This window comes from Phyllopteryx taeniolatus, chromosome 5 (assembly GCF_024500385.1).
Source record: "Phyllopteryx taeniolatus isolate TA_2022b chromosome 5, UOR_Ptae_1.2, whole genome shotgun sequence".
Taxonomy (NCBI): Eukaryota; Metazoa; Chordata; class Actinopteri; order Syngnathiformes; family Syngnathidae; genus Phyllopteryx; species Phyllopteryx taeniolatus.
The window spans coordinates 17,753,668-17,780,399 of NC_084506.1; the positions used below are offsets into that span (position 1 = coordinate 17,753,668).

A 26,732-nucleotide genomic window follows, 5' to 3' on the forward strand; every position below is an offset into this window, starting at 1 on the left:
ATCTAAATGTTCAGACTGTGACTAATGTTACAGTGATAATATCATTAAATGTACTTTTTAGGAACAACCCCCTGTCTTGTTTTTTTTTTTATGAACGCTTGGGCCTAATATGCTACTGTATTTTAATGTTAATCATGATAGTGGTACTTGAAGACCTGAATATTTTTTAGATGTAATTGGTGTAAAAGGTTTGAGAACCACTGATATAGAGTACATATTACCAATATAAATATGCATCTATAAGTATATTATTACATGCTGTCCATTTTACTAACAGTACATATTACAAACTATACAGATTGCAGTCAAAGCATGTAGCATAACATGTTGTATATATTACACTACTATAGTGCATCTGTCCCCACATAGCGCAGGTCTTTCAAAAACAATGTACAGTGAAATCTGCATTCAAATTCACCCCCCGCCCCTCCTGCCAGCCCACTCCTAAAAAGAGGTTTGCAATCACCCAAAGATCCCACAAAATGGCCGCAAATCACTTAAAACGGAGAGGATCATAAAGCATCAACACCATGCATCTAGCATGTACACAATGATGAACCCATGTTACATAAACAATTATTCAGTCATGAAATGTTTTAACAAAAACAAACCACCTTCACATGAGGCTCATCAATAATATTAGCTATCACACAAGCCTAAATATTCACGCATGGGCAAATGCTTTTTATGCATGCTAGCACTTTTCACAAATGGTATAAGTCATTAAGGTGTTATAACCTTAGGCATTTATGCACATAGTGTACATATTAGAGTTAGTATGGTACAGGGCATAGGTGCTGTAAATTAGCTTCCACAGGCGCATACAGCTCAGTGGGAGGTATGTCAATAAATGTGCAGGTGAAAAAAAGTAACAAGTCTACTTTGGACTCAACGTTGACCGCCGCGAGGAGAATTATGAAGACTGTGCGTCAGCATCAACTACTTTTCTTGGAAGGCGAGCGAGCCGCAGAGCGCCGCGGGGGGTCCTCCGACCTTTGCAAGGGAGCTCAGGGGAGCGTTAGCGAAGAATAGCAGGTACTGGTGAACAATTTGCACGTTTATTATTAAACTTGCTTGAGGATAAGGCTCATTGAGCAGGTATTTTTATTTTTTACAGTGCACACATTCCAGACCCCCTGTGTGTAGCCTTTATTGGGAAAGTCGTCATTGAATTGGAAAAGGTGAAGTATGAAACACTGTGCTCATTGTAGTTCGTTATTTAACAAAGGTATTCCGAATTTTGAGGGCTGTTTGTAGTCATGCTTATACATAAGGCGGAATAATTTATTGGAGGGTTTGTATGCAATGCTCTTAGAAATTGTCATTTGTTATTTATACATTTTTCTCAAATTCTACAAGACTGGCTAAAGAAAAACAGTAAAACAAAAAAAAAGTTACTTACAATAATGAACTCATGATGCTATGGGAAAAAGTTTTACTAGTAAGTCAGTATTATTAAAAATATAGTGATTTTTTTTAGGGGAAAATAAAGATCATTTTCATCATCAAACGTTTTTTAGTCACATAATGTATTCACGTAAATTTATGACTTCATTAGCTTAATTGTATAGTTGCCTCAGTCGTTTTAGAATGTATGCGGAAAACAAGAAAATACAACTTCAACAAAGAAGAGTCCAGTTGCCTCGATTCAACTTTTGCGGATTACCTGAATGAATGAAAATCTACACAGACATAAAGAAAAACACAAAATAAAATTCAATTTTTAGCAAGCACATTGCTTTTTGTTATTGCTATTGATATTGATGTAAGAAAAATGACTTGGGCAATTATGCTGTGAGACTTACAATATTACAACTTTTTAAAATATATAAATTCTTTATCGTTATATTCTGAGAATAAAGTTCTAGTATGAGACAAAAGTCTTACAAGTATGAGTATTATTACAAGAATAAATTGGTATTTTGTCAAGGAAAAACTATATATATTCCAACTTTATTGTTCTCTCTTGCATCATGACATTGTTGTATAATTATGATTTTTTTTTTAACTGTAATATAATGACGTAATCTTGTAATTACGGCCTGATTGTATGACTTTATTCTCTTAAAAATTATGAATTTATGACTTTTTTCTAATTATGCTAAAACTACTGTTGTTTATTTCTCTTATGACATTCAGGTACAGTTTTTTTTTCTTGTAATATCACGACCATTGCCTATACATGTGCTAGATCTGTTTCCAGCCAAGTGAGTTTGAGATTTCCTTTGTTTGCTCCATTCCTTCTTTTACCTTGTTTTTCCGACCCACGTCGTATATGTCTTAGTTAACTTGCTTCCACTGTAATGAAATAAAGAGCAGTAGAATTAGATGAGGTGAAAGAAAATTGCATTTTGTTGTGGCGCTGGGCAGTCGCGTGTCGTTTGAACATGTGCTGCTGGGAAGCCGTTTAGATGGAGTTGAACATGTGACCAAAAGCTCGTTTTCTCCAGTCACTTTTCTGGCGCCTCTTCATTTGTGTCATAGTTCTCCCATGTTGGCAGCATAAATGAAACACATCAAGTGTGTTTTTATTTATTTCTTTGAGATGTCTTCACACAAGCTTGCTTCAATTGGAAAACTCTCGTCTGGATTTTTTATTTATGGACAGTAGTTATACATTTTTACAATGACAGGAGCCACTGCACTCCATGTTGACATGTTAACAGGTGCTGCCTGGTGTCCTAATCCACATTACAAAATGTGGTGGTGATCAGAGCTTGTAGACCACTTGCATCAAACTCCGGGTTTGGGAGCCAGATCTGGCCTGCCACATCAATTTATGTGGCCCGTGAAAGCAAATCATGTGCATCAACTTCCATGATTCTTGCTAAAATCTGTAGCAAAATGTTTAATTGTCACATTTAATAAATAATATTTTTTTTTCTAATAAAGCCTTTTTTGTTACCAACCCCCCCTTTTTGTACATGAATTGAACAACCTATTACCCTTGATTCAACTTTTTTTGTGCCCAAAACCGATTTCACGTAAAGATATTTTTGGACAAACCAGCATAGAGACAAATAAAATTAAAGGATTAAAAATACAACTCACCATTACACTAATTATAGTTGTTGTAATTATGTTAAGACACCAGGCAATATTTAATGTAGTCAGTAGTCATTGCAATTCCCACACAGTTTGGTGAACTCTTTGTTTTTTGGACTTGCCCTATTTTGGCTACGAACACCAAGATAACGTTCAGTCCTTCGCTTCTCATTAGACAGAGTGTGAAAATTCCGAACTTCAGGGGATCATGTCATGGTTTCAGCTGGCGAGTGAATGATTTGCCTGAAGTTGTGAGGAAGAACACAAACATTCAGGACTCAGGAAGCTCCACCGTTTATGTCTTGTTTGCTCGTTTGGTTTTCATCTCCAGCTGTTCTCGTCAACCCCGCTACTTTGTGTTAACCAATCAGCTCCCTCCAGCCACTCTTGTCAATTTGTTTGTATTTAATTCCCTGGGTTTGTTCCATCTGTTTCGGATCATTGTTGTTGCACGTTTCTACTTTTGTCATGTTTCCTGTTGTGAGGCGTGTTTTGTTACTTTGAATCTGGATTTCTTGGGGGGGAACTTTGTTAATTTAGTTATGGAGAGTTTACCATATTTCTTGTTTGGCTTTTTTGTTTTTGTTTTGGGTGAAAGGAAGAAGAGCAAAAAGGATTTTCGCCTCTTAATGTTAGAGAGGGTCACGGCAAGTTCACTGGAGCTCACTGATGACACACTTGTGCAGGGGTGTCCACCTGCCGTGCAGTGCAGCTGCTGTCTGTCTGACTTTGGCGGAGGTTACGTTCCCAAAACTTTCACCTTCTTAATAGCGATATGAAATCCACAATAGCTGAAGTGTTAACCCAAACAATATTTGTCCAAAAACTTTATTTGTAAACCGATTTGTTAGTAAACTGAGGTTCCACTAATGCCTGGACAGACTGCAAGACAAATTTGGTGTCAGACTACTGCCATAAAATCAAAGAGCGATTACATCAGTATTTTTCTGTCGTCTGATTGGTTGGTCCAAGCAAAATGTATTACAAGCAAAAAAACTAGCAAAAAACATCTGTAGAGATCTGCATACATTAAAACAGTATTCAATATTCAGCATCTCTGCATTCAGCATCATCAATTGAATGGCTGTTGTGCAGCGCTTTCTGTGTGCTCGCCTTGGCCACCTGGGGACAGTAGAATACAGACAGACGGCTACACCGTTCATTCAGCCGTATGAACTCCTGCAGCTTATCAGTACGGCACTAATATTAGTCGGTCCTTGTAGATGATAAAGAATATATACTGATGAGTCCTGTTATGTTGTCAGTCTCTTGAGTTGTGGCATCGTTTGTGTTCAATCCATTGCTTAGTTATAGCACTGCAACATAGATGCTATTTAGTGTTAGCTAGTGGACGGAAAGGAAGTTATGCGGTTGTTTCAAATAGACAATCTGTGAATTACAGTCTGTTTTATGTTTAGTTTGACAGTAAACTTCAACAGGGAGTGGCAATAAACAGATTGAAGCCTCTTTTTGTGTAGATTTGTTCACCAAGTTCTGCTTATGGTGAAGTGAGCTGAGTTCACTGCCACCATACAGTACTTGTATCTCCAGTCTGCTGAACGAACAACAGCTCGTATCTCGAAAAACTTGTAAGTGGAGTCACTCCTATCTCAAGGCCCCACTGTACATGTCTACATACATGTCAGGGTACTATGTTGTCTATTCATCAGTATCTCAAGTAGTTGGCTTTAAGTTCAACCAAATCAACCTCTGTGGTGTTGTTTCCGCTCATGTCTTCAGGCTTCAACCGTCATGAATGTCTTTGGCACACTACAGTGGATGCCCATAATGCCCCTCAACACCCCCACGATTCTCCTAAATGGAGTCTGTCCGTCGTCTGGCGAACACGGCGGACACGCTCTTGACGATGCCCTTGAGGCCCAGCGGCCTCTTGGCGCACGGCTTGGCGTCCCTCATTCTGCCCGTCAGCCCGTGGAACACGTCCAGCACGCCGTGGTAGTTCTCGGCCGCCGACACTTCGTAGAAGAGGCAGCCGGCGTCGAGGGCCAGCAGGCGGCCCTCCTCGCTGGCCACCGTCCGCCGGTGGTGGAGGTCGCGCTTGTTGCCCACGATGGCCACGGGCGCCTTGTCCGTGTCGGGGTGGCCTCGAGCAGACTTGATGGTGTGCACCAGGCGGACGACGGCGTTGAAGCTGGCGCGGTCGCAGATGCTGTAGGCCAGGACGAAGCCGTCGGCCCATTGGAGCTTCCTCTCCAGGAGGGATGTCTTCACCGAGACGTCCTGATCAAAAGGAAACATCGAGGTAAGCACTCATCTTCACATCAAACTTTCGTCATGCTAGCTGCAGTGGTTCTCAAACTTTTTACACCAAGTAACAGCTAAAAAAAAATACTTTCCAAGTACAGTACGCCCGCTATTTGCAGGAGAAATGGACCATCATAAGAGAAGAACAAACATTACTATTTTGTTTGGATTAATTTATTTACTGGGGTCTGTAATAATATACAGAAGACAAAGAATAAAAGGGATAGCATCAACACTATCCATCTAGCATGTACACAATTATAAATCCATGTCACATCAACAACTGTATTCAAGTAGTGAAATTATTCAACACAAACAAACCACCTTCACATGAGGCTCATTCACTGTTATTACAGTTAGATTGCATTAGTTACCATACACACTCACACTTGTTGACAATTTAGTCTTCAATTAACCTTTTTTTTTTTTTTTTTTTTGTCCTGTTTGGCTGTGAGGTCAAGCAGAATGGAGGATCTGTATCCCTTTTATGCCGGAACAGTTTTTCTGTGTCACAGTGGAGTTTTTAGGCTTCCGCTGTGTTTTCTTGGTATTATCATTTATGTTTATTGAGAGTCAGAATCTATCAGTCGAACAGAACAAAGTTTATAGAGGGGAGAGAGAAACGAAGACAAAAGACAAAGCACTAATTGTAAACAGGATGAGAGAAGTAAATCATTACATATCTACAACAATGAAACATTAGATATGAGTGTCGCATGGGGCTGTAAAACTGAAGTGTGGTGGGATTGACTATGTAAATTATAACAGTCTATCGGACGAGAGTGTGAGTGAGGGGACACACAAACAATTTGCATATTCATGAGTTATTTGTCGCAATAAGTGAGCGGCCCCACACCCAGCGAAAGAGTCCCAGGGGTGTGCCTGCGGACACATGCAAGTGAATTGATACCGTTTTGCATGCACATAGACTGACAGAAGTGTCCTGTAATTGCTGTGCCCGCACCGCGGAGGCTGAGGACCCCACTCAATCGATCGAGGGGAGGATCGAGTCCAGGGGTCCACCCAAGAGCAACCCGGTGGACGTGACTCGTCCCACACCGAGGGACCCAGGGGGGTGTGCCGGCCCTACCGAGGCGCCCCGACAACTGGGCACCCGGTGGGGGCCGCAGACCCAATGCCCACCTTCTTCAACCAATCTTCAATTAACCTAGCATTTTTGGAATATGGGAGGAAGCCCGACTACCTGCCATGACAATATTAGCTTAAAAACATTTACGTTGATGACTTTTTACTTGTACTTCCTACATTTGAAAACAGACATCTGTTGTCCTTATTTTGTCAAAATAGGCCTGTTACTTATTTCAACCTCTGCGGATGACAACACAACATAAAAAAAGATGTAACTAGAGAGAGGTAAAGTCAACCACAGTTGACATCTTGATGGATTGACATATTGGGCGGAATACTAGATAGCTCTTGATTTAAAAAAAAATAATACAATGTTGTGGTGCCAACTTATCAAAATGGGCATTGTATATAATTGGCAGTAAAAATTTATTTTTTTATTTTTGTTTCATAGTGTTGCTTAAGTAGTTGAAGCTGTAATTTTAAGTATCTATACTTCTACTTAAGTATAGCGTGTGAGTGCTTTTGCCACCTGTGACAAGTGCTTACCTGAGAATATGGCGAATCCCAAATATTAACAGCAATTTCCCTGCCATCCACCATGAATCTGTGACTGTAGATGGACTCTGAGACACAAACACAAGTTACGTTGACATGACCACATGACCTTTATATAGTGTATACCGAGTATACAACTCTGGGAGAAATGAAGAGACCACTGCAAAATGATTTTATTCCAAATACAAATATTGTCACTATAGCATTTATTTGAAGAAAATTCAAAATGCTCAAAGTACAATTTTTTGGTTTTTGTTTGTATGATCTCTTAATGTTTTCCAGGACTGTATGTTTAAGTTAGTAGAGTGGAGTAAAAGCCCTCACCAATATCTCCATACTCTCCTATGAATCTCCGCGTCAACAGGCGCACTGTCAGTGCTGCGAGACATAACACACGATTTCAACTCATATAATAACATGATCATCATCATCATCATCATCATAATTATAACGTTGCTGTTACCTGATTTGCCCACGCTCTCCGTGCCCATCACGACCACGTTAGCTTCCATGTTGTTGCGCGCCCATGAAGCCACTGAGCTGCTGCGCCGGGTGTGAAGTGTTGGACGCTTGCGCGAGCCTTTTGGAGGCGGGCCTGCGCGCGAGGGGGCGGGGCTTTCACGTCACGTATAGGCACAACAACAACGTCGCGCCTCATTACGCTGCCTGCTGCTGTATGTAAAGCGTGGACTGTCTGAACTTTGTCTTTTTGCTGTAGCACTTGTGTCATTATTAAACCTCAAGAAATTCTATTATTAGGCTTGATTGATTTATATATAATGATAAGAATAATGAAATTATTCATATTATTTGGGGCCTGCCTCACAGTTCTGAGGACGGGTTCAACCCCCGGCCTATATAATATATAATATATAAAGCTGTGGCGTGCAAAGCTGAAGCAGGTTGTCAGGTAAAAAAATATATCTATTATATTTGTTGGTTTGTTTGTTGTAGTATGGGTTTCCTGGGTTTTTTAAATGTTAATGGTTATTAAGAAAAATATAAAATCTCCGCTAGAGGGCAGCAGACTCTTTCAGTTTACTTCCCACTGGACGCTGATTGGCTGATTGTCGAAACAACGTGGCAAGTAATAGTGTGCGTGGGCTTGTGTGTTAAGTGTCCGGCTTTACATTTGCCTTATTTCATCAGATTGTCCCTGCTGACTGTTTCCAATTTCAACACTGTACTGCAGTAGTGTGACATACTGCACATAAATCACATTTCAGGAATGGTATGGTATGGCTCCACTTAGACGTTTACATGATGAACACATTTAATCTAATTTAACATTTAATGATGACTTTTCTTGAATGATATCACGTTGTTGCATTAAATGTGAAGTACCAGTACTCCATGTATTAGGATAATGTAAAGGAAAATGATATTGATATTCAGGCTAAGCTGATATGGATTTTTTTTTTTTAGGTCGATGCCGATATTGGACAGAATAAAATTCTGATCACCGATTGTTCGGCCGATTAATATAAAAATATATATAATGAATAAAATATTATTTTTGGTCCCTTAATGCTTAAAACTAAAGATATGAATTATAAGCAGAACATTTTACTGTTTTACAATACTATATCCTTTAGTATTGATTTAACTTTACAATAGAGAAAAAATGGGCCTAATATCGACCCCTTTTAATCGGTCGGGCCCTACTTGATATGCTCTTTAAATGAATCCTTTCATCATTATGAGAGGTGAGGCATTACAACTATGTATTTTATAACTGTTCATTCATGTATCAACAATGCACACAGGAAAACCAACAGTAATCGACAACATTTATTAAATGGCCAAAGTTCAAATTCAGGTAATTTCTCCATTCGAAGCACATGATTTTCATGGGAAGTTGGTTATGTAGCCTCTCCTTAAGATTGCTGCACCTCTGCAAGTAAATCTTCCTACAGGTTTCACAAACACACACTCCAAATGTGTGTGTGTGTGTAGTAATTTCACTCTTCACTCTTTCGGGGGTGCACTAAGGAAAGGAAGTGAATCTTCGTGGCAGAAGACGCAGCTGAGTGAAGGTCTTATTTCGAGGACATACTTGATGTTCATTCTTTTGCCATCTGTGGCCTTAAGAGCCAGCTAGTAAGTGTCTTCTACTGACTTCAGAGCCAAAAAAAACTGCTGCACAAAAGTGGAATGTATACTGAGAATAAACACTTTGTAAGGCGGGGGCTCTCCAAGTGGGGCCCGGGGATGTCACGGGAGTCCATGTGCTTTTGCTTGCGGGTCCACAAAATAACTTGCAGTCAATTATTATGTCGTATCATGTTAAATAGTGTATTCATACATATGGGGATCAGCACCCAATAAATTAACATACTAAATCAATTGGTCCTCCCTATTTGGTTTTGGGGCAATTAACTCATTCACCGCCAGCCATTTTCAAAGTTGAGCATTTTTAGATTTGAGACCCACAGAACATTATATTCTGTGACCATATAAGTACCAAACCTGCTAAAAGAAAGCGTAGACCCTCTTCTTTCACCAGAAAAAGTATGTTTCTAGCTTTTTCTGTTCTTAAGTAGTCAGTAATAAAACATGGTATGGTTTCACCAAAAACACCGGTTTCTGGTCAAAAAGCAGAGAAAACAAGATTTTTGTGAGAAAAAACAAAAGTCAAGCGGAACAGTGACTTTGATGCTAAAATTTTGGGCTTTTGTGACACCTCAAACTATAAAAGGGCAAAAGCAAGACTGAGAAGGGACTTTTGATGCAAAATAATTTTTTTATAACTACAAAAACGTGCCATGAGCGTAGCTGACTCACCACACGGCTTGAGTGTGGGTTTTTACATGGTGTTTGCCATTCAATCCATGAACTACATCTTTTCTCAAAATTGTGACACACACGTTCTACTTCCTACCACCACAGATACTTTGTTTATACCATACATATACATATTCTGTTCGAGTGTGAGGTGCCTAAAGTTGTCTGACTTCCAACGTGTTGGCATTTCGCTCCCTCATAATCCATGTGACGTGATTGACCGCCTAATCTTTATCGTCAACTGAAAAACTGTGCTGATCTGAAGCGATGCAATGCCACCATCTACAGGGATCTGACAGTTATTACAGTAATTTACAAACCAGAATTTCCCAGACAATCTGGGTGAGACCCCCTTCCACATCTACCTGTTGAAAAATAAACTTGACGAAAATGTACGTCGGTGGCAGTAAACGGTTGCATTCCAATTGATACATTTAAATGTCCACTGCAGTGAATGAGTTGAAAGCTACGATTGGTTGTCTCATATCATCACGTGAATCTTACATCCCCGCATGAGTTAGCCTCCTGGACCCCTCCTTGGTGAGGTGTTCTGAAAACATCTTAACAGGAGGAAGTGACAAATCCCAGCATTCAAAAGTACAGAATATACACAGTGGATCACTTTTGACGTATGTTTGTAACAATGACGTATGTTTGTAACAAATTCAAATTGTTGAATGGTAGGAAAGTCTGACTCACCCTAAAACAGGATAGACCTTTGCGGGCGACGCCTCTTGTTGTCATGAGAACAACTGGCTTATGATTGTCTCATTTAAGTACACAGCATTTGCATTGTAACTCCAGAAAACAGCTGCTACAACCAGATAGACGAGTCGGATGACGCGCACAGAGAAAAGAGTCACCTTAGACCTAATCAACTGAGGGAGAAAAGACACAAAAAGTTGATTGTGATTTTCAAGTTGGGTGAGATGTTAACAATAAGAAAGGACAGAAGTAATTATAGTAGTGCTGCTAACTAATTTTCATGGCGATTCCACGAAATAATCATAAAAATAAAAACAACAAAGGGTTGTTCTCCATCCCTTCTAAATAGTGTAAGCTGGTGGTTCTCAAAACATTTTACACCAAGTACCACCGGGAAAAAACATTGGCTCTCCAAGTATGACATCATGACCAACAATGATTCAAATAAAATGTTGCACAAAATTTCTATAAAAATTGTACCTAAATAAATTTAAAATAAACTGTTCTAAGTATTACATGTAACTGTATTGTACTTCAAAGTTAAATACAAATGAACTGTACTTGCCAAATGTACTGTATTAATATATATATATATATATATATATATATGTATAGAGTTTACTTGCTTCCAATTGGAGCTCATTCGGGCATATTCTCTAGTCGTATTTTGTCACAGTACGAGCCTTGCATTTCGCCCAAAATGGCTGCTTCAAACCGCAATGGCAGACTTTCTGTTCAATTTCAAGCATGGAGCCTTGAGGATTTTTCCTACGACCTGTTATGAAGGACATCTCCACCCAATTTCATGTCGATTGGTGAAGCTTGTGTCAGGGGAAAATCTTTTTCGTAACTTTCCATTTTTAAATTATTTTTTTAACAAAATAGACAGGCTATTAATACATTTTGAAAACATCTGTAGTTCAAATTTTGTTACCATTATTAGGCTTTTCCTGGCTCAGAATATACTGTGGATGTGTCCATGGAAAAATATGTATGCAAGGGTTAAAGCATTTTAAAGCCTCATAGGTGTAATGTTATTTCCCCCCAGGCAAAAATCTGTCAGATATATCCCAAGCTCGGGATTCCTCCCGTACACTTTTCTCCTTTCTTTCTACACGGACTAGCAGAGCAAACAAATTAAGATATTCATCTTGCTCCCCGCCGTCTTATTGTGGATTGTTGCGTCTAATGGAATAAGCACGAGCAGCAGCAGTCCCATCTCCTGATCACTTTTCACTTCTCTTGTTTTTTAAATTTTTTTATTTGAGCTTTTCTCATTTGCTGAATAGTATGCAGGAACTTGAACTTGTCGCTTTTTTATCAAACTGTTCAAGTTTTAAAATGAGACATGATTCATTATGATATATTAAAACTAATTAGAGTGGTACCACGAATTGTGTTTTTCAAGATACGAACCATCTCCGGTGATTTATTTTTTATTTTTTTTGCCTAGAGTTGAGAACAAATATTTAGTTACAAGTTCTAGATGATGTCAGCAAACTTCACAACAGGCAGCAGTTTGGCAGTTTGAACATCCATCCATCCATTTTCTGAGCCGCTTCTCCTCACTAGGGTCGCGGGCGTGCTGGAGCCCCTCCCAGCTGTCATCGGGCAGGAGGCGGGGTACACCCTGAACTGGTTGCCAGCCAATTGCAGGGCACATAGGAACAAATAACCATTCGCACTCACAGTCATGCCTACGGGCAATTTAGAGTCTCCAATTCATGCATGTTTTTGGGATGTGGGAGGAAACCGGAGTGCCCGGAGAAAACCCACGCAGGCACGGGGAGAACATGCAAACTCCACACAGGCGGGGCCGGGGATTGAACCCGGGTCCTCAGAACTGTGAGGCTGACGCTCTAACCAGTCGGCCTCCATGGCGCCGCAGTTTGAACAATTCTTCAAAAAAAAGTTTTCAAGGTTATTTCCACTTCCAGTTGAAGTTTAGTGTAAAATTAAATATACAATAAATAATTAAAAATTTTGTATTTCAGCAAAAGACAAAACTTGCCCCTCTGTTAGCTTAATGCTAACACAATGCAAAATGCCATAGACGGGCTAACGAAACTAGCATCGATGTTGCGATAGCTATAACACTAATGAGCACCTGGTGAACACAAATGGTGCAGCAACACATATAGACAGATAGTATAACCATACTCACAGGCATGTAATCTTTATCCTCTGCAAAACACAACTGTTATTACAGGAGCTTACTGAGTAGTTGTGATGGTCTTCTCCGTCTATATATGTACATTTATATCGTGCTCCACCCTGGTGGCCAAGACAGGCACACCAGGATACGCACAATGAATTAAAGCATGAAATCAAAATGCACAAACTGTTCAATTCTTTACATTCTATTTAGTTATGTTATTACTGTATGTTTTTATAAAGTGCAATACTGCAAAGTGCTGTTTTTCTTATTAATCAAACATTTTTTTTAAATTTGTTTAATGGGGGGTTGGAAAACATTAATGGCATTTGAGTTACCATGGTGATCATGAAACAAGTTCATTTCTAATCTGAAGGCACAACTGTATAACAATGTGTTTAAAAAAAAGTGTGTATACTCAAGAGACACTTCATTAGGTACACTTGCACAATTGAATACGTGTTAATTGATCAAGTTCACAATTATTTTAATACTCATTATACATTTTATTCATTGAATTATGTAAAATTCATGTGAAATATTATATTGTTTTGAAAGTACAATGTCATATTTCTATAAATAAATACATATTTAAAGTAACAGCACACTTGCGTGCAGAGCAGAAGTACAAAAGTAACACTAAAAGTATGAATTTCCACTGGGATACAAACCCTTTAATTTACATTGGACTCATTTCAATCTGGCAAATCTCATGGGGGAACAAAGTCATGAATCAAAGTTTTTTTCAGGGGAAGTTTGAGCTTTGTTTCGGAACAGGGTGAGGTCCTTCTCACGCTGGCAGTTTCCTTTATGGGGAAAACGAAAACAAGCCTGCATCTGCTGCATCCTCTTCAAGTATGAAATAATAACAGTGCGGCCACTTACTCTTTTGCTTATTTTAGCCACTGACATTTTGATTGGGTGCGTTTGGCATGGAGCATGTTTGAACGCTGACTAATTGGACCCCGCGTTGAAAAGGTTCTCTGCCACTGGAGGCTCTCAGACCGAGATGATTTCATGACACTGAAGATGTTTTTTTTATTTTTTATAGACTCACTCAAGATTATGTGCCGTTTTATCATTTGTAGCTGAAACTGGCCTGAATGTGATGTAATGGTAGATTCGTCCAGGTTTACTTAAAGGATCTACAAAGTTAATCCTCACATCCATCCATCCATTTTCTGAGCCGCTTCTCCTCACTAGGGTCGCGGGCGTGCTGGAGCCTATCCCAGCTGTCATCGGGCAGGAGGCGGGGTACACCCTGAACTGGTTGCCAGCCAATCGCAGGGCACATAGAAACAAACAACCATTCGCACTCACAGTCACACCTACGGGCAATTTAGAGTCTCCAATTAATGTATGTTTTTGGGATGTGGGAGGAAACCGAAGTGCCCGGAGAAAACCCACGCAGGCACGGGGAGAACATGCAAACTCCACACAGGCGGGGCCGGGGATTGAACCCGGGTCCTCAGAACTGTGAGGCTGACGCTCTAACCAGTCGGCCACCGTGCCGCCGCAGTTTGAACAATTCTTCAAAAAAAAGTTTTCAAGAAGGTTATTTCCACTTCCAGTTGAAGTTTAGTGTAAAATTAAATATACAATAAATAATTACATATTTTGTATTTCAGCAAAAGACAAATCTTGCCCCTCTGTTAGCTTAATGCTAACACAATGCAAAATGCCATAGTCGGGCTAACGAAACTAGCATCGATGTTGCGATAGCTATAACACTAATGAGCACCTGGTGAACACAAATGGTGCAGCAACACATATAGACAGATAGTATAACCATACTCACAGGCATGTAATCTTTATCCTCTGCAAAACACAACTGTTATTACAGGAGCTTACTGAGTAGTTGTGATGGTCTTCTCCGTCTATATATGTACATTTATATCGTAAGGCTGACGCTCTGACCAGTCGTCCACCGTGCCGCCCTTTGTATAACCTATTTTTATAATGGAATTTAACATTCTGTCCCTGAAGTTGCTCTCCACCCTGTCGTTGTAACTACCCCTTCAAAAAAAAATTCTTATGTTTTCAGTGAAACTTTGACCAGTATTTTATCTTTCTTCAGTGGAGGCTGAAACACGGATAGTTGCAGAATAAACACTTATTTTTTGTAATCTGCATCATATTGTGTGTAGTTGGATGTTGTCAAGCCTAACATGTCCACTCTGTCATAGTGAAATATCAATTGATATGAAAAGCTTTCAGAAATTCTAAATATGTGTAGAACAGTACACAGTTTGGAAGTCAGTTTGCCAACTGACTGATGTTGCACCTGCACGTGAAGATCCACCAGGTGCTCATTAAATGCTAACATTAGACAAAAATGTCCACTCTGCCATTGTCCACACTGTCAGCAAGCTCACAAGCTCGCTTTTGCTGTTTGCATGTACATTTTCTGCTTGCAGTTAATTTATGAAAATAAGTGTTGATCAATACAGTGTGTACTCTGTATTCTGACTTTTAAAAAATGCTCCGATACTGCTGACTGCAAATTATGCCCTGAAAAAATGGATGATGAAAATTTACATGCTCAAGAAGTTTGTGTTTTATGTTTTTGAACATTTGACAAAAAACAAAATACATTTTCATCACAATTTGCAAGACACAATGGCCGCATTGTCAAGTATGGGTACTCTGTATTGATGAGTACTCAAATGTAAGTACAGTGGTGCCTTGAGATACGAGTGACCGAATTTACAACTTTTTCGAAATTCAGCCGATTTCGGCATTGATTTGCAAACGCAAACTTGAGATACGAGCGTTGCATGGTGGCATGGACTCAACTTGCTTAACAACAAGCAGAAGTTTGGCAAACAGAATAAGTGAGCAAGACTTCCCAAAAAATTTTTTGAGTTAATTAATTTTTTAAAAGGGCTTCGAGCTGTATATTGCCACTCCCAATTGAAGTTTACTGTCGAATATAAAAAAAGAGAATTACATTTTGTGTATTTCAAACAACCAGACAACTTTGCCTTAGGAAAGCCCCCACTAGCTTAATGCTAACGCAAAATAGGAAACTATTGACGGGCTAACGGATAGCATCTACATTGTGGTGTTACAACCCTTTAAGCAACGGATATTTAAACACAAACGATGCAGCAACATATGAGGACAGACAATAAAACAGTACTCACGGTCATATATTCTATATCTTCTGCGAGGAGCTGAAGTATATCTGTATGTCTGTCTTATACTGCCCCCATGTGTCGCCACCTGGTGTTTTTATAAAGTAGAATATTAGAGTGCTATTTTTCTCATTTTCATGATTTTTAGGATGAGAACACATTGCAGGACATGCAAAAAATCCTTGAGAAACATGACATAATGCTGACTACTATATGTGTACACCATGAATTATTCAGACACCACTTTCCCCAGTAATGCATGCTGACCCGTGAAGTTAATGCAAACCAAGTAAACGTTTGCAATTTTTAAACTTAATTAACACAAAGGGTAGCTACATATTTAGGAAATTCAGTGCAGTCGCAGTGCATGCTGGTCTTTTCCCCCCCCCCAATCTCTGCTAGCTCTCATCCTGTAATTGTGAAAGTGTTAAGTGTGAACGCTTCCTTCCAGCCGGGGGAAATGACATGCTAATAGGCCCGCTCTTTCCTCTTCTGCGGGCCTGGCTCACAGCTGTCTAATGAGAGCTTTGCCTTGTGAAAGTGGCGGCCTGATGACGGATGCCGTCAGTCTTATCAGCTGCGAGCGCCGACCGATATCCTGCGCAAATGAGCTTTCACGCTTGGGTGTGAAATGCCCTCGACTTCTTTGTCCGCACATTTATGTCCTGCCTGGATGGTTAAAATAAACTTTACAAATAACTTCCAGTCACCTGCGTGAGATTTTGTAGTTCGGCTAACTTGTCCTGCTACACCAGGTGTGGTAAAACTCACTGACATGAAGGGGCGCAATTCTCAAATATGGCCGTCCGTAATGGCATGCGATTATGAGTGTGTGTAGTTGTGATAAATTCTGCTTTATGCAGAACGTCACTCGACCAAACCCGGAAAACATGTTAGCGGACTTCCTGCGTATGCTGTGCTAATGAGCATAACTACAAGTTGATGACATGTTGGTTTGAAGCCAGACTTGCGAAAATGTTTTCTTTATGGCTTGTGTCTTTGACCAAAAGTTTAATTGATATAAATATCCTTCATTTCTACAAATTCGATATGATATACGTGAACTGGAACAAAGTCTAAACATCGGATTTTGTCATCTTTTGTGCCTCTGTGGTGACATCTAGGGCTCTATTTTCGAAGACGACGCAGCTGCGCTTTGCGTCTTGATTTTCATGCAAGCCCGACTCGTTGCAAACTCGTCTGCGCCAAGCTGGGTGTGTGAGCGCAATGTTACTGTAAGACCAAATGTTACCGGTTTGTAGTTATATTTTTTGGAATGTACAATCAATTTAAGATCAAAAAGAGGTGATGAACTTAACTGCTGAGCAAAAATATTGCTAATTTCACATTGCTTCTGAATCTTCGGCTGCCTGAGGTCTCTTTGTTCTGCTTTTCAGTTTGCCAGTTTTATGCCCACTTGTTAGCAAATGAGGGACGGGCATTTATTTTTTCCCCAGAGGTGGATTTTTCAACATAGCATCAGCAAAGCTCCTGAAGCCCAAACTAACAGGTCAGAGTGAGGCTGCAGAGGTGTGCCCAGTGAACAGCTACGAGTGTGCTTGCGAGTGCGCAAATGATTTTCAACAACTTTTCCCAACATTCTAAAATTCTGAAAAAAATCTCATTTTGATTGAACAGCGGGCTCTTCAGTAAAGCTTAATTTAAAAATGAACACTAGTGTCCCGTGGCTTGATCTAACCCAGAGAGGAAAAAATGGAGCATGTTGCTTTGGATGTTTGCTGACGCTATCGCTGCACACTGGCCTCGCGATTGATAGTAGTGTAAAAATAGACAGGAGAGGCATCGTGATACACTTTTCAAATGTAAGAAGCAGACAGCGGCAGGCTATATTTAGACAGGATACAACTACCAAACAGAAAGAGAAATAGGCACGCCCCATGATAGTTTCTACATTTGAAGTTGTACATGCCATTTATGAGCATGTGGTATGCACCTGCCACAAGGTTGACTTTGAGGTGCACCTTGACCTTTGGTGACCTCCGTGAACGTGAAAGCGAATGGCTGGCGAGCGGAGTTTGAAATTGGCCGCGCCGCACACCCCATGATGCCCTCGATTACTCTCTCCCTCTTTTCTGTGTCGCGGCGAATGAGGACTGACAAGTGACGAGCGATTTAAAGCCTCTCCATATAAGCCCCTCGGACAAAAACCAACAAGCACAGATGGCCGCTAATTACATGACAGCTGAGCCGGTATCTTTAAATTATTGTCATTTTACTGGGCATGTGATGAAACTGAAGCCACACACAACAGCTACGATGTAGGAAGACGTCGAGGGATTTCTTGGAATTGGAGAGAGCAGTGGTTGTCAAAACTTTTTATACCAACTTTTATCTCGTAAATCACTACTTAGCTCTCCAGGTACTACCACCATAACCAACATAAAGATACTGTACATTACTGTAGTAGGCCTAAGTTTTCATTAAAAAAAGAGACAGTGGCTTTATTCCTCAAAACTATATTTGATATTATTGTAGGGGAATGTAACATGCTAACGCTAAAACTATGCTTAAATATAGGAAAATAAGCAGTACAGTAGTGTCTTGAGATAGGAGTGACCCAACTTACAAGTTTTTCAAGATATAAGCCGTTTGGCCAATTTTTAGCTTTGACTGCGAACAAAATTTTCAGCTACACTTCAGAACAAGCAGCAGCTTGGAAGATCAACTCTTCAAGAAGAGACTTTGAGCCCTTTATTGCCACACCTAGCTGAAAACAAAGACAATTTCATTTTGTGTATTTTAAACAACAACATAGCTTTGCCTTTGTCAAACAATGCAAAAACGCCATTGACAGGCTAACGAAACTTGCATCGATGTTGCGGTGGTTATAACACTGTAAGCAATGGATATTTTTACACAAACGATGGAGAAACACATGTAGACAGACAATATACCACTCAGACATATACAGTATTCTTTATTCTCTGCGAAAAATTACTAATATTACTCCAGCTTAATGAGCAAACGTGATCGTCTTTTTCGTGTATATACATGTTTTATACTGCCGCCTGGTGGACATGGTGCTCACACTATAACTGTTTTTATAAAGTAGACTAGTGTAGAGTGCTATTCTTTGTAAAAACATTACAAACTTTTGGGGGATATTTTTTGAAGGGCTGGAATGGATTAATACAATTTCCATTCATTTCAATGGGGAAAGATGATTTGACTTACGAACGTGGTAACAGAACAAATTATACTTAAGATCTCAAGGCACCATTGTACTTAAATAATGACTCCATTAAAATGTATTGCACCGAAAGGTTAATATAAATTCTACCTAAATAAATGTTTAAAGACAAACATTTCATCAAGATTAAATGCAAATGTATTGAACATAAAAGTTAAATACAACTGAACTGTACTTAGGCAGTGATTCTTCGAGGGATAGAACATCTGGCCTGTTAAACAAGCTCTCTGCAGGTAAAATTCCAGCTGTGCCGCAAAGCCACGGAACACGCGGGCCAGGCCTCGTTTGAGCCTGCGGCAACATCCCGCACATGCTGTGAGGTCACGGAGGAGCGGGCAAACGTAACACATAAACACCTCACATGCATGACAGCGGCTTGAACGTGTCATCTTTGGGACAGGAGAAGTTCTAATAACTTGAGAGGTATGACTCAGTCTCAGCCTTCAAGCAAATTAATGGTGAGAATGAGGAGAAAGCTTCGAAGAAAGCGTGTCACAGTCACTACAAAAGATTCTTGTGACATGATCTTGACAAATAGATGGATTGTATTGAATTTTTTTTAATTCACATGGCATTTTATTTGATTAGATTTTCATAGCATGGTAGGTTAATTGAAGACTCTAAATTGCCCGTAGGTGTGAATATGAGTGCGGATGGTTGTTTGTTTGTATGTGCCCTGCGATTGGCTAGCAACCGGTTCAGGGTGTACCCCGCCTCCTGCCCGATGATAGCTGGGTTAGGCTCCAGCACTTCCGCGACCCTTGTGAGGATAAGCGGCTCAGAAAATGGATGGCTGGATGTAGAATAAAGGGGGGGAAAAAAAGATTTATGATAGAAAAGATGGAGGATTAGACATGTCAACATATAAGAATTCACAAGCACACATGCAAATGTTGGCTATCTTTGCACATCTTGTTGGAATGAAATATTTAAAAAAAAAATGTCACTGATAAACTTAATATATAATTTATTTTATGAGCAAGAAATTACAATTCCAGCAAATGTGTACACGAGGTTAATAGGACACTGATTTGATTTATTTTTATTGATTTTTTATTCTTTATGATCAAGAAAAATATAAAATTGTCTTTGACAAACTTCATTTGCCTAACCTGTTCAATTTTATTTCATGGATATTTGTCTCAAAAGTTGAAGATTGAAAATAGATACTTTATTTAGTTTATTTTATCTATTTTATTTATTTATAAAAATATTTATTGTTATTGTATCTCCTAAACCAAAACTAAGTGGGCAAGAAAAGCAATATAAAAACACTTTTTTTCCAGAAGAGGCAGGAACATAGGGTGACCTACAAGAGCGGAGGTAGAAGCACGCAGGTGGATTACATTTTGTGCAGACGATGCAATCTGAAGGAGGTTACCGACTGTAAGGTAGTGGTAGGGGAGAGTGTGGCTAGACAGCATAGGATGGTGGTGTGTAAGATGACTCTGGTTGTGGGGAGGAAGATTAGGAAGACAAAGGCAGAGCATAGAACCATGTGGTGGAAGCTGGGACAGGACGAGTGTTGTGCAGCTTTTCGGGAAGAGGTGAGACAGGCTCTCGGTGGACAGGAGGAGCTTCCAGAAGACTGGACCACTGCAGCCAAGGTGATCAGAGAGGCTGGCAGGAGAGTATTTGGTGTATCTTCTGGCAGGAAAGGAGAGAAGGAGACTTGGCAGTGGAACCTCACAGTACAGGAAATCATACAAGGAAAAAGGTTAGCTAAGAAGAAGTGGGACACTGAGAGGACCGAGGAGAGGCGAAAGGAATACATTGAGATGCGACACAGGGCAAAGGTAGAGGTGGCAAAGGCCAAACAAGAGGCATATGATGACATGTATGGCAGGTTGGACACTAAAGAAGGAGAAAAGGATCTATACAGGCTGGCCAGACAGAGGGATAGATGTGGGAAGGATATGCAGCAGGTTAGGGTGATTAAGGACAGAGATGGAAATATGTTGACTGGTGCCAGCAGTGTGCAAGCTAGATGGAAAGAATACTTCGAGGAGTTGATGAATGAGGAAAATGAGAGCGAAGGGAGTGTAGGAGAGGCAAGTGTGGTGGATCAGGAATTGGCAATGATTAGTAAGGGGGAAGTTAGAAAGGCATTAACGAGGATGAAAAATGGAAAGGCAGTTGGCCCTGATGACATTCCTGTGGAGGTATGGAAGCATCTAGGAGAGGTGGCTGTGGAGTTTTTGACCAGCTTGTTCAATAGAATTCTAGCGCGTGAGAAGATGCCTGAGGAATGGAGGAAAAGTGCGCCGGTGCCCATTTTTAAGAACAAGGGTGATATGCAGAGCTGTGGGAACGAAAGAGGACTAAAGTTCATGAGCCAGACAATGAAGTTATGGGAAGGAGTAGTGGAGGCTAGACTCAGGACAGAAGTGAGTATTTGCGAGCAACAGTATGGTTTCATGCCTATAAAGAGTACCACAGATGCATTATTTGCCTTGAGGATGTTGATGGAAAAGTACAGAGAAGGTCAGAAGGAGCTACATTGTGTCTTTGTAGATCTAGAGAAAAGCCTATGATAATGATACAGGACATGTACGAGGGCAGCAGAACAGCAGTGAGGTGTGCTGTAGGTGTGACAGACGAATTTAAGGTGGAGGTGGGACTGCATCAGGGATCAGCCCTGAGCCCCTTCCTGTTTGCAGTGGTGATGGATAGGCTGACAGGTGAGTTTAGACTGGAATCCCCGTGGACCATGATGTTTGTAGATGACATTGTGATCTGCAGTGAAAGCAGAGAACAAGTGGAGGAAGTTAGAAAGATGGAGGCATGCACTGGAAAGCAGAGGAATGAAGATTAGCCGAAGTAAAACAGAATAGATCTGCATGAATGAGAGGGGTGGTGGAGGAAGAGTGAGGCTACAGGGAGAAGAGATAGCAAGAGTGGAGGACTTTAAATACTTGGGGTCAACCGTCCAGAGCAATGGTGAGTGTGGTCAGGAAGTGAAGAAACGGGTCCAAGCAGGTTGGAACGGGTGGAGGAAGGTGTCAGGTGTGTTATGTGACAGAAGAGTCTCTGCTAGGATGAAGGGCAAAGTTTATAAGACAGTGGTGAGGCCAGCCATGATGTACGGATTAGAGACAGTGGCACTGAAGAGACAACAGGAAGCAGAGCTGGAGGTGGCAGAAATTAAGATGTTGAGGTTCGCTCTCGGAGTGACCAGGTTGGATAAAATTAGAAATGAGCTCATCAGAGGGACAGCCAAGGTTCGATGCTTTGGAGATAAAGTTAGAGAGAGCAGACTTCGATGGTCTGGATAGACTTCGATGGTTTGGATACATCCAGAGGAGAAATAGTGAGTATATTGGGAGAAGGATGCAGCTGCCAGCCAAGAGAGCTAGAGGAAGACCAAAGAGAAGGTTGATGGATGTCGTGAGGGAAGACATGAGGGCAGTTGGTGTTCGAGGAGGATGCAGGAGATAGGCTTACATGGAAAAGGATGACGCGCTGTGACAAGGAACAAGCCGAAAGGAAAAGAATTATTATTGTCAATTTTCTTCTTCTGATTATTATTTTTACAAAAGTATTAATACTCCACAGTTTATAATTGGTTGCAGTCTCCTCTTGAATAACCAGTGTTTTTTCCTTCAAAAGTTGAAGCAGGAAATGCAATACAATACATAGTATATTCAGTAAGTACACTTCCAGTTAGCCTGGAGACATCGCCACCTTCCCCCAGTGTCTCTTCCTGACAGGCGGGCCCTCTTTTCCACCGTCCGCACCCTTTTCCAAACCCTAAAAATAGCATTCGCTTCTCCAGGCAGAACAATACAGAACAATACACGGCTCGTCTATTCAAATATTCCTGGCAGCGGCCCAAACGAGCCCTCTCCGCCCATGATGACCACCTGACTCGCGTTCCCAAATATGCGCAGCACATAAACACACAAAGAGATGCACGTGCGAGTTTATAGTCACTCTCACACACACGCAGTAGTAAAGAATTTGACAGAATGTGATAGCAGCTTCGAGGCATGAGTGACAGAGCAGCTCTCGCCAGTGAATCTATTTAAAAACCTGTGGACTTTTAGCAAGTATAAACTTTGACACAGCTGTAAAATAAGTTTGGGGTTCAGATAAGACCGGGGTGGCCAAACTACAGCTTGGGAGCCATTTGTGGCCCACGGCATATACAGTGGTACGAGTGACATGATAGATTTTAGATACAAGCTGTCGTCGGACTGATTTTTTTGTTTTGACTTGTGAGAAACAATTCGACCCACGAGCGCTCACTTCATAACTAGCATCAGTTTGGCAGATAGCGAACAATTCATCAAAAAAGAGGCTTCATGCTGTTTAAGGCCACTCCCAGTTGAATATAATTGTCAAACATAAAACAAAAAGAATTACGTATTGAATATATAAAACAATAATACAACTTTGCCTTCAGATGGCTTAATACTAACACACGATGCAAAACACCATAGATGGGTTAACAAATAGCATCGATAGTTGGGGTGATGTAACCCTTTAAGCAATGGATATTTGAACACAAATGATGTATCAACACATGTAGGCAGACAAGATAACAATACTCATAACCGTATATTCTTAATCCTCCGTAAAAAAAAAAAAGACTAACATTACCAGGTTTGAATATCATTAAGATATTAACGATACTACTACTCTTACCGATATTGCTTATCAGTTTGTTGTTGTTGTTTTTTTTTGGGGGGGGGCGTGGATTCAAACAAATATTGTATCAGAATTAGCACTGCTTAATTTTGTTTATTATTATTATTAACTTGTCTTGCAACTGCAACATTAATGTACCGGTAAAATTAATAAATAAAAACAATGATTTAAAAATAAATAAATAAATGTCCAGAACGAATCACTATTATAATGTTAAACATTATTTCAACAATTAGTGCAAAAGAAAACATGCATTTTTTTTTTATAAAGTAAAATATAGAGTGCTATGTTCCTTATTTTAAACAAAAAAACGTTTTTTTTTTTGGGCTGAGGCTTAAAGCTTTTGAACACCCTGAAGTTGGTACAGCTTTATCACTCTTCGAAGCATCCGCTGAATTGACCTTTTGTTGATGTTGAGTTCCAGTTTGCGCGAATGCCTGCTCTAAGAGTTCGGCGTTTTCATGAGTGCTGGTAGTTGCAGGACATTTTCTGCGTGGTTTGTCAAGAACAGATCCTGTTGGAGAAACTTGCCTAAGCTATCAAATGCTGATGTAATCAGCAAACAGTGATAGTGACTTTTGGGAAACTATAAATATAATTTCTCAATGGATTGTTGAAGCGTTTTTGATATATTAAAGAATTTCAAATTGGTCCTTGTAGTTTTTCTATTTTTCTGTATGCGGCCCTTAGAGGAAAAGGTTTGGACACCCTTGAGTTAAGACTTCAGTAATTTTGAAAGGACATTGGCCACGGCCCTTTGTGCCACATCTCTCACAGCCCTGACATTTCGCATTATTTACATATTTTACTCATTGTGAAACATGCACGGTATGATTCAACTGCGAAAGGGAGAGCTTTACTTGTCATTTTCCAAGCATCATCACAGATTTTTTTTATGTGTAGAACTGGGACACCACTTACACCAGGGCACCTTTAAAAGCCAAGCAGATCATGCAGCATTCATCATTTACTCTCTCACAAAGGGTGAGATCATCTCCACCTTTAGTGCATGGTGTACATTTTGTCACAATAACACTGTGCAGGCAGATGAGAGCTAAGGTTGAAACATATTGTATATAGTGTACATAACAGTCACAACTTACAGGACACTGTAAACAGGTTTGTGCATTTTACAATCAACTGATCTTGAACATGTATGTATATGTTAAAAAAATGTTAAACAAAATGTTTTCACTTCTTTCTCATGGGTAATTGTGTGTCTTGATTTGCTCATCAATGCTCAATTTTCTTGTTCTAGACAAATTCAGATATCCTTGCCTTACTTTTGCCACAAAGGGGCTCAATTTTCCACAAGATATTGGAATGTTACTAAAATATTCACTATACTTTTATATCAAAATCAATGATATCATTGGATAGGGTGTTACATGAACAAAATGATAAGGATTAAGGAATAAGGATTACACCCTGAACCACCGTACCGACCAGAAACTCTCAAACCCTCCATCCATCCATTTTCTGAGCCACTTCTCCTCACGAGGGTCGCGGGCGTGCTGGAGCCTATCCCAGCTGTCATCAGGCAGGAGGCGGGCTACACGCTGAACTGGTTGCCAGCCAATCGCAGGGCACATACAAACAAACAACCATTCGCACTCACAGTCATGCCTACGGGCAATTTAGAGTCTCCAATTAATGCATGTTTTTGGGATGTGGGAGGAAACCGGAGTGCCCGGAGAAAACCCACACAGGCACGGGGAGAACATGCAAACTCCACACAGGCAGGGCCGGGGATTGAACCCGGGTCCTCAGAACTGTGTGGCTGACGCTCTAACCAGTCGGCCACCGTGCCGGCTACTCTCAAACCGATTTAAAAATTAAAAACGAGGTGTTAAAGGGATTTCTCAACAACGCAATTAAGTATTACCTTGCGCGAAACAATGGGGAAATGTGATTTTGGTGGACCTCTAAATTCACGTGGTCGAAATCTGGCACAGAGAATTGGAAAGAAAATGGCAGCCATTTTGTCTGGATTTAGTAAAAACATACCTACAAAACATCACTTTTTTTTCCCCATCATCTAAAACAACAAAGTTCACAGCTTGAAAAAAAAACTATTTTTGGTCATGGATTCTGCCACGATTGGAACTCTGGTGTTTGAGGCCCAATACAAATCTTAATTTTTAGATATGCTAAACAGCCCATGTAAATAAAATTCCCCCAAAATGTCTTCAGCTCTTCAGGAGTGGTAGTTAGTGTTGCTCCAGAGAAACAGAACAAAACCGAGGAAATAACTACAAATGTCCACTACGGAGGAAATATTTTTAAAACACTTAAATTATATGATAAAATACTGTTAAAATCCATCCATCCATCAATTTTCCGAGCCGCTTCTCCTCACTAGGGTCGCGTGCGTGCTGGAGCCTATCCCAGCTGTCATCGGGCAGGAGGCGGGGTACACCCTGAACTGGTTGCCAGCCAATCGCAGGGCACATAGGAACAACCAACCATTCACACTCACATTCACACCTACGGGCAATTTAGAGTCGTCAATTAACCTACCATGCATGTTTTGGGGATGTGGGAGGAAACTGCCATGCCCGGAGAAAACCCACGCAGGCACGGGGAGAACATGCAAACTCCACACAGGCGGGGCCAGGGATTGAACCCAGGTCCACAGAACTGTGAGGCTGACGCTCTAACCAGTCGGCCACCGTGCCGCAAAATACTGTTAAAATAATCCTGACAATGTTTAATGTATTTTTAAGGTACATTTACAACATGCCAACAATTCAAGCAAAACTCTGTTTAATAAAAAGTATTTATGCACTTACGTTTATCTCTTACCATAAAATGCACTTGCACTGATGGACACCATTTTGTGTAGGTACCAAAGTCCCACCGCTTCACATTTGGTATCATTGAAAAGCTCTAAATATTCCCTGTTAATGGCAAAATTAGTTAAATCAGTAATATGCGGCCGGTGGGAGACATTAAAGTTTACAAACGTCCACTACAGAGGAGCTTCCCGTAATATGACGTCATCGCCACGCGTCATATAATTTACGCGCCCGAACGTCAGTTTACGTCCCCCTTATTCGTAACAATTTTGTAACGCAATAAAGGTTTCTTTTTCTTTTTTTTTTTTTAAGTATTTTTGTTTCCCGTTGCGCACAGC

General features: G+C 40.4%; 1 protein-coding gene across 1 annotated transcript; it reads right to left on the minus strand.

Annotated features, from left to right (window-relative positions):
* Window positions 1-3,857: 3,857 nt before the first annotated feature.
* Window positions 3,858-7,842, minus strand: si:dkeyp-59c12.1 (Ras-related and estrogen-regulated growth inhibitor-like protein). The gene is made up of 4 exons (XM_061773296.1): window positions 7,418-7,842; window positions 7,279-7,332; window positions 6,946-7,022; window positions 3,858-5,286 (listed from the first exon to the last, which is right to left on the minus strand). The coding sequence occupies exons 1-4, from the start codon at window positions 7,464-7,466 to the stop codon at window positions 4,861-4,863; spliced, it is 606 nt and encodes a 201-aa protein (XP_061629280.1). The 5' UTR covers window positions 7,467-7,842; the 3' UTR covers window positions 3,858-4,860.
* Between the last annotated feature and the right edge of the window lie 18,890 nt (window positions 7,843-26,732).